General features: G+C 37.1%; 1 protein-coding gene across 4 annotated transcripts in view; it reads right to left on the bottom strand.

Annotated features, from left to right (window-relative positions):
* LOC131046091 (uncharacterized) overlaps positions 1–16455 on the bottom strand; it is a 38706-nt gene extending 22251 nt beyond the window's left edge. For 2 of the 4 annotated variants that reach the window (XM_057979753.2, XM_059221677.1), the window contains exon 1: positions 16157–16453. In XM_057979753.2, coding sequence (XP_057835736.2) covers positions 16157–16374 — 218 coding nt within the window. In that variant the 5' untranslated portion in view covers positions 16375–16453. Of the gene's footprint in view, positions 1–16156 lie in introns of all 4 variants that reach the window. The other 2 variants (XM_057979755.2, XM_057979754.2) reach the window with 2 other exon arrangements.
* Between the last annotated feature and the right edge of the window lie 534 nt (positions 16456–16989).

Here is a 16989-nt window from a genome sequence, read left to right as displayed (position 1 = left end):
GAAGAATAAAACAAGACAATGGTAATGAAGACATTCAAGTTCTAAACTCTAATTCCCACAAGAAAGGAAAGAAGAAGAACTTCAAGAGAAAGAGGGACAACAGCTTAAATGGGAAGAGGTCTTCAAAGAAGAAGAGAGACATTTCTGAAGTACAATGTTTCAGATGTGACCAATATGGGCACTATGAAATGAAGTGTCCCGACAGGATCAAACAACAAGCTTCAATGGAAGAAATTAAGAAAGGGAGTAATTCCGAGAAGCTAGTCTTCTACTCGGCCCTCTCTAGTCAAGTCACCTCTAGTTTCAACACATGGGTGATTGATAGCGGAGCATCTCGACGCATCACTGGATTTCGTGAGCACCTAGATACACTTGTGGAAAGTTCAAATGAAGAAGTGACAATTGGTGATGACTCAAATTATCCAATTATGGGAATAGGAACTTGCAATATCAACCTAAAGTGAGGCATATCCCTACAGTTGACTGGAGTTCTATTTGTACCTGGTATAAAGAGAAACCTTGTCTCGGTTTCTACACTTGAAGATCAGGGTTACAGATTAACCTTTATGGAAGGAAAGGAAATTGCTTGGCCGAAGAACTCCACCATCAAGAAAGCCCACACCATTGGAGTAAGACAAGGGAGCCTCTACAGACTTTGCACCACTCCACCTCTAGCCTTGAATCATGAGACTCCAAATTCGAATGAACTTTGGCACAGAAGATTAGGGCACCTTCATTTCCATGCCCTACCTAAGATAGAGAAGATGGTGATCGGCTTACCCAAGCTAAGTCAAAAATCTGAAGGAGCCTACAAAGGGTGTGCCTTGGGAAAGAATACTAAAGGGTCTTTCAATTCTAGCAACAGTAAATCCAAAAATGTATTAGAATTAGTTCATTCTGATTTATGTGGACCCATGTATGTACCCTCATTAGGGGGATTTTTATATTATGTAATATTTGTAGATAATTATTCTAGGAAGACCTAGATATATTTTCTGAGGTACAAAGAGTCTGAAGAAATCCTTTCTAAATTTAAGGAATTCAAAGCTCTTGCAGAAAATATGACAAGTAAGAAAATCATAACCTTAAGACCAGACAATGGGGGGGAATACACTTCTGATATGTTTAAAGATTATTGTATAAATGCTGGGATTAAGAGGGAGTTAACTGTACCTTATAACCCACAACAAAATGGGGTAGCTGAAATAAAGAATAGGACTATAGTATAAGCTGCTAGGGCTATGTTGTTTGACCAAAATATAGAAACCTCATTTTGGGCTGAAGCATCTAGGACAGCTGTGTACATTCAAAATAGATGTCCTCATTCTCTTCTTGACAATAAAACCCGTGAAGAAGCAATTACTGGCAACAAACCTGACATAAGTCATTTCTGGATCTTTGGGTGTCCAGTCTATATTCATGTCCCCAAAGAAAAGAGGTCAAAGTTAGAACCTTCTGGAAAGAAAGGAGTATTCGTTGGGTACAGTGAAACCTCTAAAGCCTACAAAATATACATACCTGGTCAAAGACAAATTGAACTAAGCAGAGATGTCATCTTTGAGGAAGACATAGCATTCAGGAGGTCCAAAAGCTCTAATGAATTAGAACACCAAGATCCTCCTACAAGCTTGGATGAGGATTCCACCTCTAAGATTCAGAGGGAGACCCCTGAAGATGCTGAACATGAAGTTCAAGGCTTACCTTTAGAAGAAAATTATTCCGAAACTAGGAAGAGACCACTTTGGGCTAAAAAGATGCTTCAAGAAGCTGAAAATTATGCTGCTCCAAAGGGGACCTTCAGAGAAAGTAAGAGACCTAACCTATTTTCCAGTTATACTGCCTTGATGAGTGAGATCATTGATGCAGAACCTTCTTGTGTTGGAAATGCGCTCAAGCATCGAGTTTGGAAAGATGCTATGTCAGAAGAGTATCAGTCAATTCTGAAAAATGATGTCTGGGATATTGTGCCTAGGCCTAAAGGCAAATCTGTGGTATCTTTCAAAGTCAAACATACAACAGATGGCAGCATTGAGAAGCACAAAGCAAGGTTTTTTGCCAGAGGTTTCTCACAGAAAGAAGGTATTGACTATGAAGAGACATTTGCTCTTGTTGCCAGATACACTTTTGTCCGAGCAATTTTGGCTATTGCAGCATCTAAAGGATGGAAAGTCCATCAAATGGATGTCAAGACTGCTTTTCAAAATGGTAAGATTGAAGAAGAAGTTTATTTGGAGCAACCTGAAGGTTTTGTGATTCATAAGGCTGAATCACATGTCTGCAGATTAAAGAAAGCTCTTTATGGACTGAAACAGGGCCCCAGAGCATGGTATGAAAGAATTGATCACTATCTCTTGGAATTAGGGTTTTTCAAGAATGAAGCAGATCCAAATCTCTACTACAAGGTAATCAATGGTGAATTATTAATTCTTATTCTTTATGTTGATGATCTACTAATCACAGGAGAGGATAATTGTATTTCTCGATGTAAGAAAGAATTAGCCTCTGAGTTTGATATGAAAGATTTAGGAATTCTTCACTGCTTCCTTGGATTGGAAGTTTTGCAGCAGGCAGATGGTATAATCCTTAATCAAGGAAAATACACCATTGATATACTCAAGAGATTTAGAATGTTGGATTGTAGATCCATGACCACACCTATGGAGACAAATCTGCACAAGCTAAAGGAAACAGCTACAGAATCAGAGTTTGCAGATCCTATACTCCTACAAATAGATTATTGGATCTCTAATGTATTTGGTAAACACAAGACCTGATATATGTTATGTTGTAAATGCACTAAGTCAGTTCATGTGTGAACCTAGGGAAATACATCTTGTTGCTGCAAAGCATATTCTGAGATATCTTCGAGGAACTATTGGTTTTGGTTTGAAATATAAACATGTAGAACTTGACCTACATGGATTCACTGATTTTGATTGGGCTGGAAGCATAGTTGACAGGAAAAGCACATCAGGATGTTGCTTCAGTTTAGGATCAGGAATGACCTCATGGATATGTAGAAAACAGTCTTCAGTTGCTCAGAGTTCTACAGAAGCTGAATACATTGCAGCCTCCATGGGAGCAAAAGAAGTTGTATGGCTCCGGAAATTGCTTGTAGGACTGTTTGGTCAGCCCTTAAATCCTACTGTCATCTACTGTGACAATCAAAGTTGCATCAAGCTTTCAATGAATCCAGTATTTCATGACAAGTCTAAACACATTGAGATTCCTTATCACTATGTTCGAGATATGGTGGAAAGGAATGTGATCCGACTGAATTATATTAGTACAGGTGATCAGATTGTAGACATTCTTACCAAGCCTCTCTCCAGGATCAAGATTGAACACTTTAGAGATAAACTTGGTATGGTTGAAAATGTTATTTAATTTTGAGATAGAGTCTCATTTATTCTGATATACTAATATATTTAAAGATGTTTAGTGTGTAAACTCTTTTATTTGTCATGTGTGTGACTCCATGACTGCATGGGCCTTCTGTGAACATTATTGAAGGGTGACGACTTTTCAATAATGAACACTTGTTTCAAATTGATATTGTAAGGTGACGATTTTACAATTATCAATTTAACTATCTTGATGGATATCATGTGACTTGATATCTGTGGACATGTCATGATAGTATATATATCTCTGAGACATTATGGTAGATATCTGTTGGTTGATATCATTAAATAAACCATAATTATGATAGAGATCATGGTGAGTATTATGAGCATAATATTCGTGGACATGCCATGAAATCATTTTCAGTATGGTAGGCATCATGTGATTTGATGCCAGTGCACATACCTTACTTGATAACTATGAGTTATGGTGAGTATCATGAGACTTGATATTCATTGTTGAACCATATCTCTGAATATCACTATGGTGTGATATCTCCTCTCTTCGCAATCAATGGATGAATGTGAAGTTTTTTCTAACATGAAATGTGTCCTCCCTAGTTAAGAGGGACTGTTAATTTTGTACCGTCGGGCGTACTATTTCATGCTTCCGATATATATATATTTGATTACATATACTAATATGTTAATGTTAACTAATGATAAATAAAACCAAAGTTAACTTATCGCGTTTGACCAACGGTTACACCGTTCAAGGTATCGGGTGGTAAAGCGATTCTCAAACAAGTCGCACTCCTTCTGATCGGGTAAGTAAACGGTGACTAGTTTATATACTGTGGTGAGAGGTACGTAGGGAAGAGATGTGTCTTCCCACGTGGGAAGACATATCTCTTCACTACGTAACCCCTCATCCACTTATATAGCATGCTTACATTGAGGAGGATGTACACACCAAAATTGACAAGTGTGGTGCATCTTGAAAACACGCTATAGCAGATAAAATACAACTTTCAGATCATATCTCCATCTCTTCTATTTTGATCACAGAATTTTGAAAGAACTTAATAGCCTCAAACAAAATGAGCTATTACTATTATTAAAATAATGAATATTATTATAATAATATTACTCTATTTAATATTATTCTTTTGGTGTTTATAAACACTATTTTTATTTAACTAAAAAAATATTACTTATTCCTCCTGGGTGAAGGGGACATGACAATTAGGGGTCAATTATTTGTATTTTTGGTTTTGTGGCCAAAGACATTATTAAATGATCAAGTCAAAGTTTTGTCAACTAGATTTGGTAGTAAGATCATTTATTGAAACCCTAGTTTCAATGGAGATTCCTAAATTTGATAATAGTGGAGATGCATTAAAATGGTGGAACCAATAAAAGAGAACTTATGGTAAGAAAGTAGGTTTCTCTCTATTCTAAATAGTGGAGCTAGTTACTGGTTTATACCATTGTGTAATACATTGTCTTCTTTGGATGAACAAGAACAAGCTTCCTTCAATAGATGGGCACCAAACAAACTAATAGAAGAAGGAGAAGATGACGAAGAAGAAGAGGAGAAGGAGGGGGGTGGCAAAGAGAAGATGGAGGGCAAAAGTTCATGTACTTTAGCTCCAAAGAAGGAAGATTCAATCCTTCAATTTCATGGATGTATTCAAAGGGCAAAGGTTATTGTTTCTGCACACCCTAGCAGCAAGTATAACTTTATCAGAATGGAATTAACTAACAAACTATAGGTACAAGCAAAGCACATCAAGGTCAATCAAATAAGGGGTAAGGATACTCAATTTTTTTAAGATTTAAAGCTCTCCATGGATAATATGTTTTGCATTCAAACTTGTATGCTTTAGATATAGCTGGGTTGGATATTTTTCTTGGTTATCCTTGATTAGAATCTTTGGGAATAATAAACATTAATGTGCAAAATACGTTCATGAAACTTTGGTACAAGAGGAAGAAAGTTAAAATACTAGATATTACCCATAATGAAGACCTAAGGAAAGTCAAGGTTAAGAAAGTTCAAGAAGCTACTGAAGTGTGAACCAAAGATTCAAGGGTCAAACTTGAGGAGATAGCTATCAAGAAAAAAGAGGTATCATTTGCTTCCCTTCATGAGTCGACAAAGCCAGCAAAAACTACGGGTGAAGGATCAAAGAAGGTTCCAAAGATAGCAAAGGGTGCAATATATAGGCATCCACATCATTGTGAGAGACAAGAATCACGGAGGAAATCATCATGAAGACATGATAATACATGGAATCAACAATCCAATCACTATGGATCTTATGGAATCAAAGGAACAACTACAACAATCAGTGGCATCCTAGAAGCAATCACTATTCATGGCAGAAAAGGAAAGCATACTATGATAATCAAATGGATGTAGCAAAATATGGATCAAGGATGGGATTTGGATATCATCAAGCTAAAACCATTGCAAAGATCAACTATGGATGGTTGGATGATTGGCCATGGAATCATATTTGTAATGACTTGCAAGAGTCATAGGGATGGCATGTTATGTACCTAGGAATATGATATTATAATGTAATTAGGTGGATGGGGATGCTAACATGTGGCACACATCCCTTAAGTTAGCTATATTGGATCATGAGGACAGCTTGTGTAATTAATTACATTAGGCATTGAGTAGGCCTTCAATAGGATTACCTCTCCATTATATTATAAGGAGGAAGTCTATATAAAAAAAGTGAATATCCTTTAAGGCTATGTGTTGAGTATGATATTGTGTTTGAACTTTGGGATCCCTTGGAGATATAGCATTGAGCTGCTTCTTCCCTAAGGAGTATTGTACAATGTTATCCTACTTCAACAGTTTATTCTATTTCTGCAAATATTAGATATTGTGGCATCTTGGACCACAAGCATCTTTGTGTGGTGTGTGATTTATCTTCAATATTGTCTTATTTCCATTATTATATGTGTGGATCGTATCAGAAACAGAGAAAACAGGCCTAATGGCTTCAATATGTTAACAGTACCCTTGAGGTCATGATGGAGGAGAATCACTTCTCTACGAGACAGGTTTCTCAGTTGACAGATAAGAAAAATTATTCCACACGGCAGTTCCATGATGCAAATTTTTTTGTTTATCCCCTTGAAGCAGACATTGTTGTTTTGTCTTTATGGATTTGCAATTTTTTTTGCAGTAAATTTTGTGGGCTACAGTACTTGGTTTCTGTGTTTCTTCCATTTCTGGTTGTTGCATCAAGGCAGAACCAATATTAAAAAAAATTAAGTATTGATGCAATTAATTTTATGGGACATCATGGTTGATCTTATATTTTGTATTAAGGATTATTGATTTAGTGCATATTTACTATCTTTTATTTACAAGTTGACTGCGGTAAAGTTTGCAGCTTACCACAGCAGTTCTTTTTTTATTGTTTTGTTTATCTGCAGGCCTCCAAAGCAACTACAGACAACAGCTGTGAGTCTAAAGTAACAAGCAGTCAATACAACATAAAAACCATCTGACAATGCAGCAGTTCCCAGGGGATGCCATCCCTGCAGGGTATGCCATGCCAATGGCTCGTGATTTTAAGTTTTAACCAATTAAGCTCAACCCTTGGACAAATATATTTTACATTTGATGAGTTTTTTCTATGTATTTCATCTGATAAACTTAAATGTTCTCATTAGTCAAATTATATTTGAAAGAGTTACCTATACTTTTGAGCTGGAAGGATATGTGATTTGTTTACTTAAGGCTCCACGTGTGCATAGAGCTTCTTAGGCCAAATTATGAAGCTCACAGCCATAATGACCCAGGTTCAGATTTGGAGGGCATGAGCCCCATGATTATGTTGTTCTTTTGGGAGTCTTCTCATAAGTATTTTCTGGAGTTAAGTACTCTCTTCAATGTTCAAAAGGAGTATATTGAGTGCGAAAAAACAAGCTGAGTATCATCTATTGCCGGAACCAACAAAAGTTGTGTAAGGAAATGTGGTGTAATGAAAATGATCGAGCACTAATAAGAGCATTGACCCAATTTCAAATCCTTCCACCACAATAAGGCAGCCTGTAACTCTGCTATTATACATGGGTTCTCAAGGACTTGATTTAATGGCCTCCTATTTGCATGCCAGGATGGTCGACCACTGGAGATAACTCATCTTGATGCAGACAACCTCGCAAGTTCAATACTCTGCTCTCACTGAAAATGGATATAACGAGAACAGCAAAAATGCATAATAGCAGTTAATGTTAACTCACAATGGACACAGAAACAAATGCACCATACAGAAAAGATAGCAGCAGAAAAAGGGAAAAAGAAATCCTTTTATTCCTGAACTTGAATACAATGGCAAATTCTCCTCCAAAATGGTTATTCTCTGCCCTATTCTCTATTAACCCACAATGGACAAAGAAACAAATGCAGTATACAGAAAAGATAGCAGCAGAAAAAAATAATCCTATTATCCTGAACTCAAATACAATTACAACAGCAAATTCACCTCCAAAATGGCTACCCCGGCCCAGTGAAAGCTTGGAGTATTTGCATTAGTTGCTATGCTGTGTTTTTAGCTATTCTATTTAGATCAACTTTCAGCGAAAGCAATATATTTAACTTGCAGCAACAAAATTTGTAGGCCTGAAATGGTACCAGAGCATGCAAAGATGCTGAAAATAGAGAATTCATAAGAAAAGTTATGACGGCTTATAGGAGAGCTATGGCTATAGCTATGGATGTAGAGATGGAGTTGTTTTGTGATGTTAAAAAAGAGGATAACCAAGTTGAAAGAAAACATAAGATAAAGGAAGAGACAGAAACAAGTAAAATCAATCAAAGTAAGCTAGAAAAATTAGATTTTTAATTGGAGAATTATGGTGGATGTTGTAGCAGTGCGAAGCAAGTAATAATGGGAAAGTTAAAGCAAAGGCATTCAAGGGTTCACAAAGGTGACAAAGATTGGTGAGAATAAATACAAAATTCTGGGCAAAAGCTGTTCTCAGAGAGGAAAGCCATAGAGCCTAGGATTAGCCAAGGGATTGAACTGCTAGAAGAAGGAAAGACTAAATCCATCAAGGGATTGTTAATATCACTAGTCAATGGAAGACTCTTAAATATGATTTACAAAAAGTTTGAGAGAGAAAAGACCGATGAATGGGCTGAAGATGTTGAGTTGTGATATCCTGAAGAGGGGGAAAGTATCGATGATCACCCAGGAAGAGGAAAGGAGTTGAAAACTGTAACGAAAAAGGATGCGGCCTATCAATAGAGCAGCCCAAGTTGTTTCAGTTGTGGAAATAATCCATGTTAGAGATAAAGCAACAGAAAAGATGGGAGATCTTTGGAGGCCCCATGTTTGATGAGGGAGAAGAAAAAGTCCTCGTAAAGGAGGATCACATTGTGAAGAATGAATATGAAGGGCATGATATCATGAGTATGTCAGAAGTTGATATGAAAGCAAAAATAGATGAAAAGAAAAATGAACTCTTGATAGTCCATGATAGGCAGCAAGCGATGGAAAAGATGCAAACTGCAAAAAAAAATTGGAAAACATGCTTAAATAGCATAATGTGAAAAAAGGAAGGACCTATGGGAATTTTATTTATTTCCTTAACTTGATTCTGTTGTTTATAACTAGGGAAGATGGGTTCGGATTGCCTTAAGGCAACATCTGAACCCATTTAGGACTGGGTCCTATCTTTAAGGGGTAGCGTGCCCCCAAGACAAGTCCGGCCCCATCCTCCACGCTACACTAAAAAGCCTCACGCCACAATAATATAAATTGGCACCAAAAGGATTAAGGCCAACCTAGGTCAAAGATCCATATAAATAAAGATAAATTGCAAACACAATCACTCACCACATTCATTCATGCAATCAGCGAACTAGCTCTGCAAATAAAAGTGCGAATTTACCCAATGATTGTGAGAACTTGTCCAAGAGGACATAGGCCTTTTTTGGTGCAGACTTGAAGTGCTTAGAAGTGCAGATCTGACATACAAAAAGGATCAGATCTGGAGAAGCAAGCTAAGTTTTGTATTTGTGCAATTAAGAGAGAATATATAATCTGACCTATGGGTCTTTAATGTTGGGTTTTTCCTCCTTGGAGGTTTTCCCAGGGTATTTGTGTTTGTCTCTTGTTTACTTGTTTCATTTCTAAGTTTACTGAATTATGGTTTACTAAAATGTTACAAATCTGATTAACAAACTAGGGCATGATTAAAAGACATAAATCTGATTACTGATCTAGGGCACAAAATTAACATGGTATCAGAGCTAAGGTGTCACTAACTTCAGATTTTAGTAAATCATTTACTACATATAGTTGCTGTTTGTTTTCAGATTAAAATGTCAGGTTTGAGGGCTGAAGATAGACTTGATGGAGCCCTTGATTTTGCTGCTTGGAAAGTCCATATTCTATTGATCCTTGAAGAGAATGATCTGCTGAAATTCGTAGAAGAAGAAAGGTTGTCCCCTCCGGAAGATGTTGAAAAGCTGAAGCAGTTCAAGAAAGACTCCCTCAAGGCTAGGAAGATCATAATTGAATCCGTTAAGAATCATCTTGTCACTGTCATATCAAAATTTGTGTCTGCCAGGGAAATGATGAAACAGTTGGAAGGGATGTATGAAGTCAACAACCTCAGCAAGGCTCTTGCTCTAAGGCAGCAGCTTCTTCACATGAAAATGAAAGAAGAAGACTCAATCATAGCCTACTTCATGAAGATCAATGAACTAAAGGACAAACTAAGCACTCTTGATTGCCAAATTTATGATAAAAATCTTGTTATGATTGCATTAAATGGTCTACCTGATGAATGGGAACCATTCATTCATAGCATTGGTGGAAGAGTTGATCATCCCAACTTTGAGCGTCTTCAATCTGATTGCATTGAAGAGGAATCTCGAATTGAGGTAAGAGGAAAACTCAAGAACTCTCACAAAGATGATAATCATGTTCTCTTAGCTAAATCTAGGAAAGGTGGACATTGGAAGAAAGAAAAGAGAAGCAAAGATTTTAGATCCTCCTCCTATGATCCAAGGAAGAAGTCAAGAGATTCCTCTCACATTCGTTGCTTCAGATGCAATAAGTATGGTCACTATGCCAGAGACTGTCAAAATGATCCCAAGGAAAAGGAAGTCAATTTAAATGAAGTTGTCGATCAAAGTGAGGACTATCTTCTTATCTCTGCTCTATCCAGCAATGTTCCTATGGACAGTAATACTTGGATAATTGAAAGTGGTGCCTCCAAACACATCTCAGGTTTTCGTGAGCATCTTTCAGAACTAATTGAAAAAGACACCAACCTTCATGTGGTAATCGGTGATGACGCTCGATACTCGGTAAAAGGTTCTGGTACTACCTCTTTAAAACTAGATTCTGGTATTTCCTTACAACTCTGTGATATTCTTTTTGTACCTGGATTTTCCATTTCTGTCTTAGAAGATAAGGGTTTTCAAATAGCATATTCTGAAGGGAAAGTACTTGCTTGGTCTAGGAAATCTAATTTCAAAACTGCTCGTGTTATTGGAAATAGATGTGATAGTTTATATAAGTTTGCAGCTAATCCAATTCAAGCTCTCATCCATGAGGCCCTTGAATCATGTGAGCTATGGCATAGAAGACTTGGACATCTACACTTTCAAGCTCTTCCCACTCTCCGAAAAATGGTTAAAGGTATGCCTAAACTTAGTTTATCTCATGATGATGCTTGTAAAGGTTGTGCAATGGGTAAGAATGTAAAGAATCCTTTTCGTAAAAGCGATAGTAGGGCTAAAGAAAAGTTAGAACTAATTCATTCAAATTTATGTGGTCCCATGTCTATAGCATCCCCTAGCGGTTTCCTGTATTATGTTATCTTCATAGATGATTTCTCTAGGAAAACATGGGTTTACTTTCTTAAATCTAAAGAGTCTGAAGAAGTCCTAAACAGATTTAAAGAATTTAAAGCCTTAGTTGAAAACACTACAGGAAATCAAATTAAATGTTTAAGGTCTGACAATGGAGGTGAGTACACCTCCGGTAGTTTCTATGACTTTTGTGTTAAGGCAAGAATTAAGAGGGAGTTTTGTGTTCCCTACAATCCTCAGCAAAATGGAGTTGTTGAAAGAAAGAACAGGACCATTGTTGAAGCTGCAAGAGCCATGATTCATGATCAAGCCCTGCAACTTTTTCTATGGGTGGAAGCATCCAAAACAGCAATTAACATTCAGAATAGATGTCCTCATCGTGCTCTAAAGAAAGTAACTCTTGAAGAAGCCTTTACAGGAATCAAACCTGACATCAACCACCTAAGGATATTCGGGAGCCCGGTGTATGTTCATGTGCCTAAAGAAAAACGAACCAAGTTGGATCCCTCTGGAAAGAAAGGCATCCTAAGGGGTATCAGTGAATCTTCCAAAGCCTTCAGGATCTACATTTCAGGTCAAAGGTATGTTGAGGTAAGTAGAGATGTAACTTTTGAAGAAGATATTGTTTTCAAAAGATCTAAATGTTCATTATCTGACAATAATGCTATGGTGATTGAAAATCAAGATTCAATAGTTGATGCTAACCCTGAGATACAGGAGGAGTCCACTGACCTTCCGAATCAAGAAGTTCAAAATGACCCAATAGAACCCATGGTCTCTACCGATATACCTCAGGATATTGTGGTCTGCAAGAAGAGACCACTTTGGGTTAGAAACACAATTCAAGATGCTGAAGGATTTGCTGCTCCCAGAGGAACCTTTAGAGATAGCAAGAGATTCCAAAACCACGCCAACTAAATTTCCGTGATGTGTAATATCATTGAGTCTGAACCTCACAATGTCGAAGAAGCTATGTCCCATCATGCTTGGAAATCAGCCATGGATGAAGAGTATGGGTCTATCATCAAGAATGATGTCTGGGACATTGTACCCAAACCCAAAGGTAAGTCTGTTGTTTCTTCTAAATGGTTGTTTAAAATTAAGCATCATGCTGATGGTAGTATTGAAAAATACAAAGCTAGGTTTGTAGCTTGTGGTTTCTCTCAAAAGGAAGGAATAGATTATAAAGAAATTTTTGCTCTTGTTGCTAGATATACTTCTATTAGATCTATAATAGCTATTGTTGCAGCCAAAGGTTGGGAACTGCATCAAATGGACGTTAAGACAGCCTTCCTCAATGGTGTCATTGAGGAGGAAGTCTATATTGAGCAACCAGAAGGCTATGTAATCCATAAAAGAGATTCTCATGTTTGCAGGTTGAAGAAAGCCTTATATGGGCTCAAACAGGCTCCTCGTGCTTGGTATGAAAGAATTGATAAGTACTTACTAAGCTTAGGATTTCGTAAGAATGATGTTGATGCTAACATTTACTTAAAGGTTTATAATGATGATATGCTTATTTTAGTTTTGTATGTGGATGATTTATTTCTCACTAGTGAAAATAAACTAATCATAAGATGTAAGAAAGAATTAGCCTCAAAATTTGAAATGAAGGATTTAGGACTAATGCATTACTTCCTAGGGTTAGAAGTATGGCAAAAATCCAATGAAATTTTTCTAAGTCAAGGAAAATATACTATTGATATTCTAAAAAGATTTAGAATGATGGATTGTAAACCCATGCATACTCCTATGGAATCTAACTTAAAGAAATTAAATGTTTCTGCAGCTAACTCTGATTTTGCAGATCCATCTGAGTACAGGCAGTTGATTGGATCCTTGATGTATCTAGTCAATACAAGACCAGATATCTATTATGCTGTGAATGCCCTCAGTCAGTTCATGAGCTTGCGTGGCCTAAACTTGTTCACTTGGTAGCTGCCAAGCACATTCTAAGATACCTGCGTGGCACTATTGGTTATGGGCTGAAGTATTCACTTAATACCTCAATCTTCTTGGAAGACTATTCAGATTCAGATTGGGCAAGAAGTGTTAAGGACAGGAAAAGTACTTCGGGTATCTGCTTCAATTTGGGCTCTGCAGTGATCTCTTGGGCATGTAGAAAGCAATCTTCCATAGCATTAAGCACTGCAGAAGCTGAGTACATTGCAGCATCCGTTGCATCCAAAGAAGCAGTATGGCTTCGCAAACTCCTTGTTGGATTATTTGGTCAAGCTAGTGGTCCTACCACCATTCATTGTGATAATCAAAGCTGTATAAAGATGTCAGTAAATCTTGTGTTCCTTGACCGGTCCAAACATGTGAAAACGCACTATCACTTCATTCGGGATATGGTGCAAAGAGGCGCCATTCAGCTAAAGTATATTAGCACAGATGAACAGGTTGCGGATATCCTTACCAAACCCTTATCCAGAGTGAAGTTCGAATACTTCAGAGACAGACTTGGTATTGTGGAAAATGAAACCCTGGTTGAGAGGGAGCTCCAATCTCAGTGACTCTATCTGTTGCGCTTTGATCATTCTTTGCTTGTGTGCAAGAATGAAAAGTATTCAATCTATGCTTGTGTGCTAGAACCATCCTATGCTTGTGTGCTTGGTGCAAGATGTAATTCTATGCTTGTGTGCTAGATCCATTCTATGCTTGTGTGCTAGATGGAACTCTAAAGGTTCAGATTATGTATTCTCTTCTTCCCTAGTTAAGAGGGAGTGTTGTTTATAACTAGGGAAGATGGGTTCGGATTGCCTTAAGGCAACATCCGAACCCATTTAGGACTGGGTCCTATCTTTAAGGCGTAGCGTGCCCCCAAGACAAGTTCGGCCCCATTCTCCACGCTACACTAAGAAGCCTCACACCACAATAATATAAATTGGTGCCAAAAGGATTAAGGATGACCTAGGTCAAAGATCCATATAAATAAAGATAAATTGCAAACACAATCACTCACCACATTCATTCATGCAATCAGCGAACTAGCTCTGCAAATAAAAGTGCAAATTTACCCAAGGATTGTGCAAACTTGTCAAGGATTGTACGAACTTGTCCAAGAGGACATAGGCCTTTTTTGGTGCAGACTTGAAGTGCTTAGAAGTGCAGATCTGACATACAAAAAGGATCAGATCTGGAGAAGCAAACTAAGTATTGTATTTGTGCAATTAAGAGAGAATATATAATCTGACCTGTGGGTCTGTAATGCTGGGTTTTTCCTCCTTGGAGGTTTTCCCAGGGTATTTGTGTTTGTCTCTTGTTTACTTGTTTCATTTCTGAGTTTACTGAATTATGGTTTACTAAAATGTTACAAATCTGATTAACAAACTAGGGCATAATTAAAAGACATAAATCTGATTACTGATCTAGGGCACAAAATTAACAGATTCATGTTTTTATTTTCAATTGTTTGTCTACATGTGCAACAGGAGGTTGAACAAGCAATGAGGAAAGCAAAAACGGCTTTCTGAGGAGGACAAGTAGAAGTAGGTCTGAACCTGCAAGAAACTAGAAAAAATAGAAAGAACAAACTGACAGAGGAGGATGATTTATTGTCCATTGGAGGTTGGAAGCCAAAGAAGAAATTGTGTGGAAAATTGCAGAACCTGACATGGTAGAAGGATAGGCCATGGCAGTTGGGTTCTCGAATACTTTGAACAAGGAGGTTCAAAACATTTTAAAGATGGGGATCCCATGTCTCCTGCTGTGTGTCAGTTTCAATTTGTGCTCAGGTATTTTAGGAAATATTGTGGTAACTTCCATTTGTGGGCTCATAGCTGCTGGAAAGGGTCATTTACAATCAATTTTTTTTCAAAATAGCATTTTATTTCATTTGGGAAGAGAGCTTTGGGGAGTGGGCTAGGATAGCCATTGTGAACAATTTGTGCTGTAATCAAGCTCTGAAATATGAGTGTTTGAATGATTGTTATTAATTTTTCTTGTGTTATTGGTTTATTTTAATTTCTCGCTCAGAGTTACGAGCTGCAACTAGAGGTTTCCTTGTAGAGCAGAAAAAATCGGCATCACATCCCTTGGGCATATGGAGTGTAAATTGTTCTTCCAACACCCATACTCAAGCTCCTATTAGAGTTCTGATATGATCTTGTTTTCCAACAACTACCTAAGATTCAAACTTAAGACCTCCAATTTGCATGTCGAGGTGCTCTAGCAATGTACTACCTGTACTTTGTGGTCCGGAATATAGATTGTTATTCCAACAGGAAGCATGTGGCAAGGTTGTGGTATACTGATTATGAGGCTTGCTTGAATAGTGGTCCATGTTTACAAATCTTGACAATGTGATCCAACCATAACCACACAATGCAATAAATATGGCCCGTAACCTCACCTGAGATTTGACAAGGCAAAAATAAATAAACGAACGAATGAGTTTGATGAACAACTTCGGACAATCTTCAAGCCATCATTTCTACGATATACTTGTACCTCTAAACAGTAATCTTCATTAAAATAAAATATAAAGGAAACCATACATGTGCTCGGTCATTATAAGTAAATAAAGGTTTCCATCATGTTCAGAAACCCCAACTGCAATCAAAGAAACTCCATCGATAAGTACTGAGGCTACTCCAACCGATTAAAACCAGCCACTATCAATTTTCAAGGATTTGGTAAATAGGTATATACGCAAAAATGACATAGGTGTCGATTTTTCAATGCGAGTTAATTGCCTGTACTGGGTTTCATTCGCCTTTAAGACTGTTGGAATTGTCAACTTTGATTTGGGTTGAGAAAAATGCTTAACCCTTTGTTCATTGTATTATGTCTGAAGTACTATATATATACACTGGTATGTGTGCGCATGGCCAGATAAATGAAATGGGCATTTCCAATATATGGATTGAACTGAATAGTAAGCACACCCAACAGAAAATGATTGAGCATTTCGGTTTAAAAAAACTGATGAATGGCAGATTTTACTTACGAGAACTGTTGAAACTTTTCAAGGGCGGGATCGAGCCTGGGAAGAATGACTGGCAATCTCTCGAATACAACCGCAGAGACAATATTTTCATCTATCTCAGAAACTTGTGTAGTAAGGGGTCGTCTCCATCCTCCTGCCTGCTTTAGGCCTACGTATACAGAAGGTAAATGCAGTCTTGATCTAAGCCTCTGCATAACTAAAACCTTGTTTAAACCCATGTACAGAACATCGGAAAGTATTGATCAATCTATAGAAATGTTTTATGAGGAAGCAAATAACGTTTTTTTGTCAAGAAATTTAATAAAAATGTCGACTTGTTTGAGTTTATTGTTGTGTTAATATAATATTGTTTGGGTATATTTCCTCACCTTGCCATGCTAAGGAAACGGGGATAGGCAAAATATTAAAAGGCTCAACGTTATAATTTTATTTTTTAAATCTACAAATTAAAGAAAAAAATGTTTTTCTTTCTATTTGTTTTATGTTATTTTAGGTTGATAGTTTTGATGTTTGGTTTTATCAAATGATTTGATTATTTTTGTGTTGTTGTTGATCTATGTTTTATGTTCTAATATATAATTTATCTTAGTTTAGAGTCTTGTTGATACAATTCTCATTAGTTTACCCATCCTATATTAGATTGCATTGATGGTTATTATATTTAAATAAGATCACAAGAATGCTCATGCCCCATTTTTCAAAATTCAAATTCTCATTTTCTAAGGTTCATAATCCTTGGATCTAACATTATCCATTTGTATGGGTGTCAAAATGTTTGAGTTGCATATCTAAAGTTGTATATATTGAGGCATGACCATATAAAACTTGCACAT

This window comes from Cryptomeria japonica, chromosome 1, assembly GCF_030272615.1.
Source record: "Cryptomeria japonica chromosome 1, Sugi_1.0, whole genome shotgun sequence".
Taxonomy (NCBI): Eukaryota; Viridiplantae; Streptophyta; class Pinopsida; order Cupressales; family Cupressaceae; genus Cryptomeria; species Cryptomeria japonica.
Note: the sequence above shows the minus strand (reverse complement) of the source record. Positions and strands in the feature narration are given on the sequence as shown.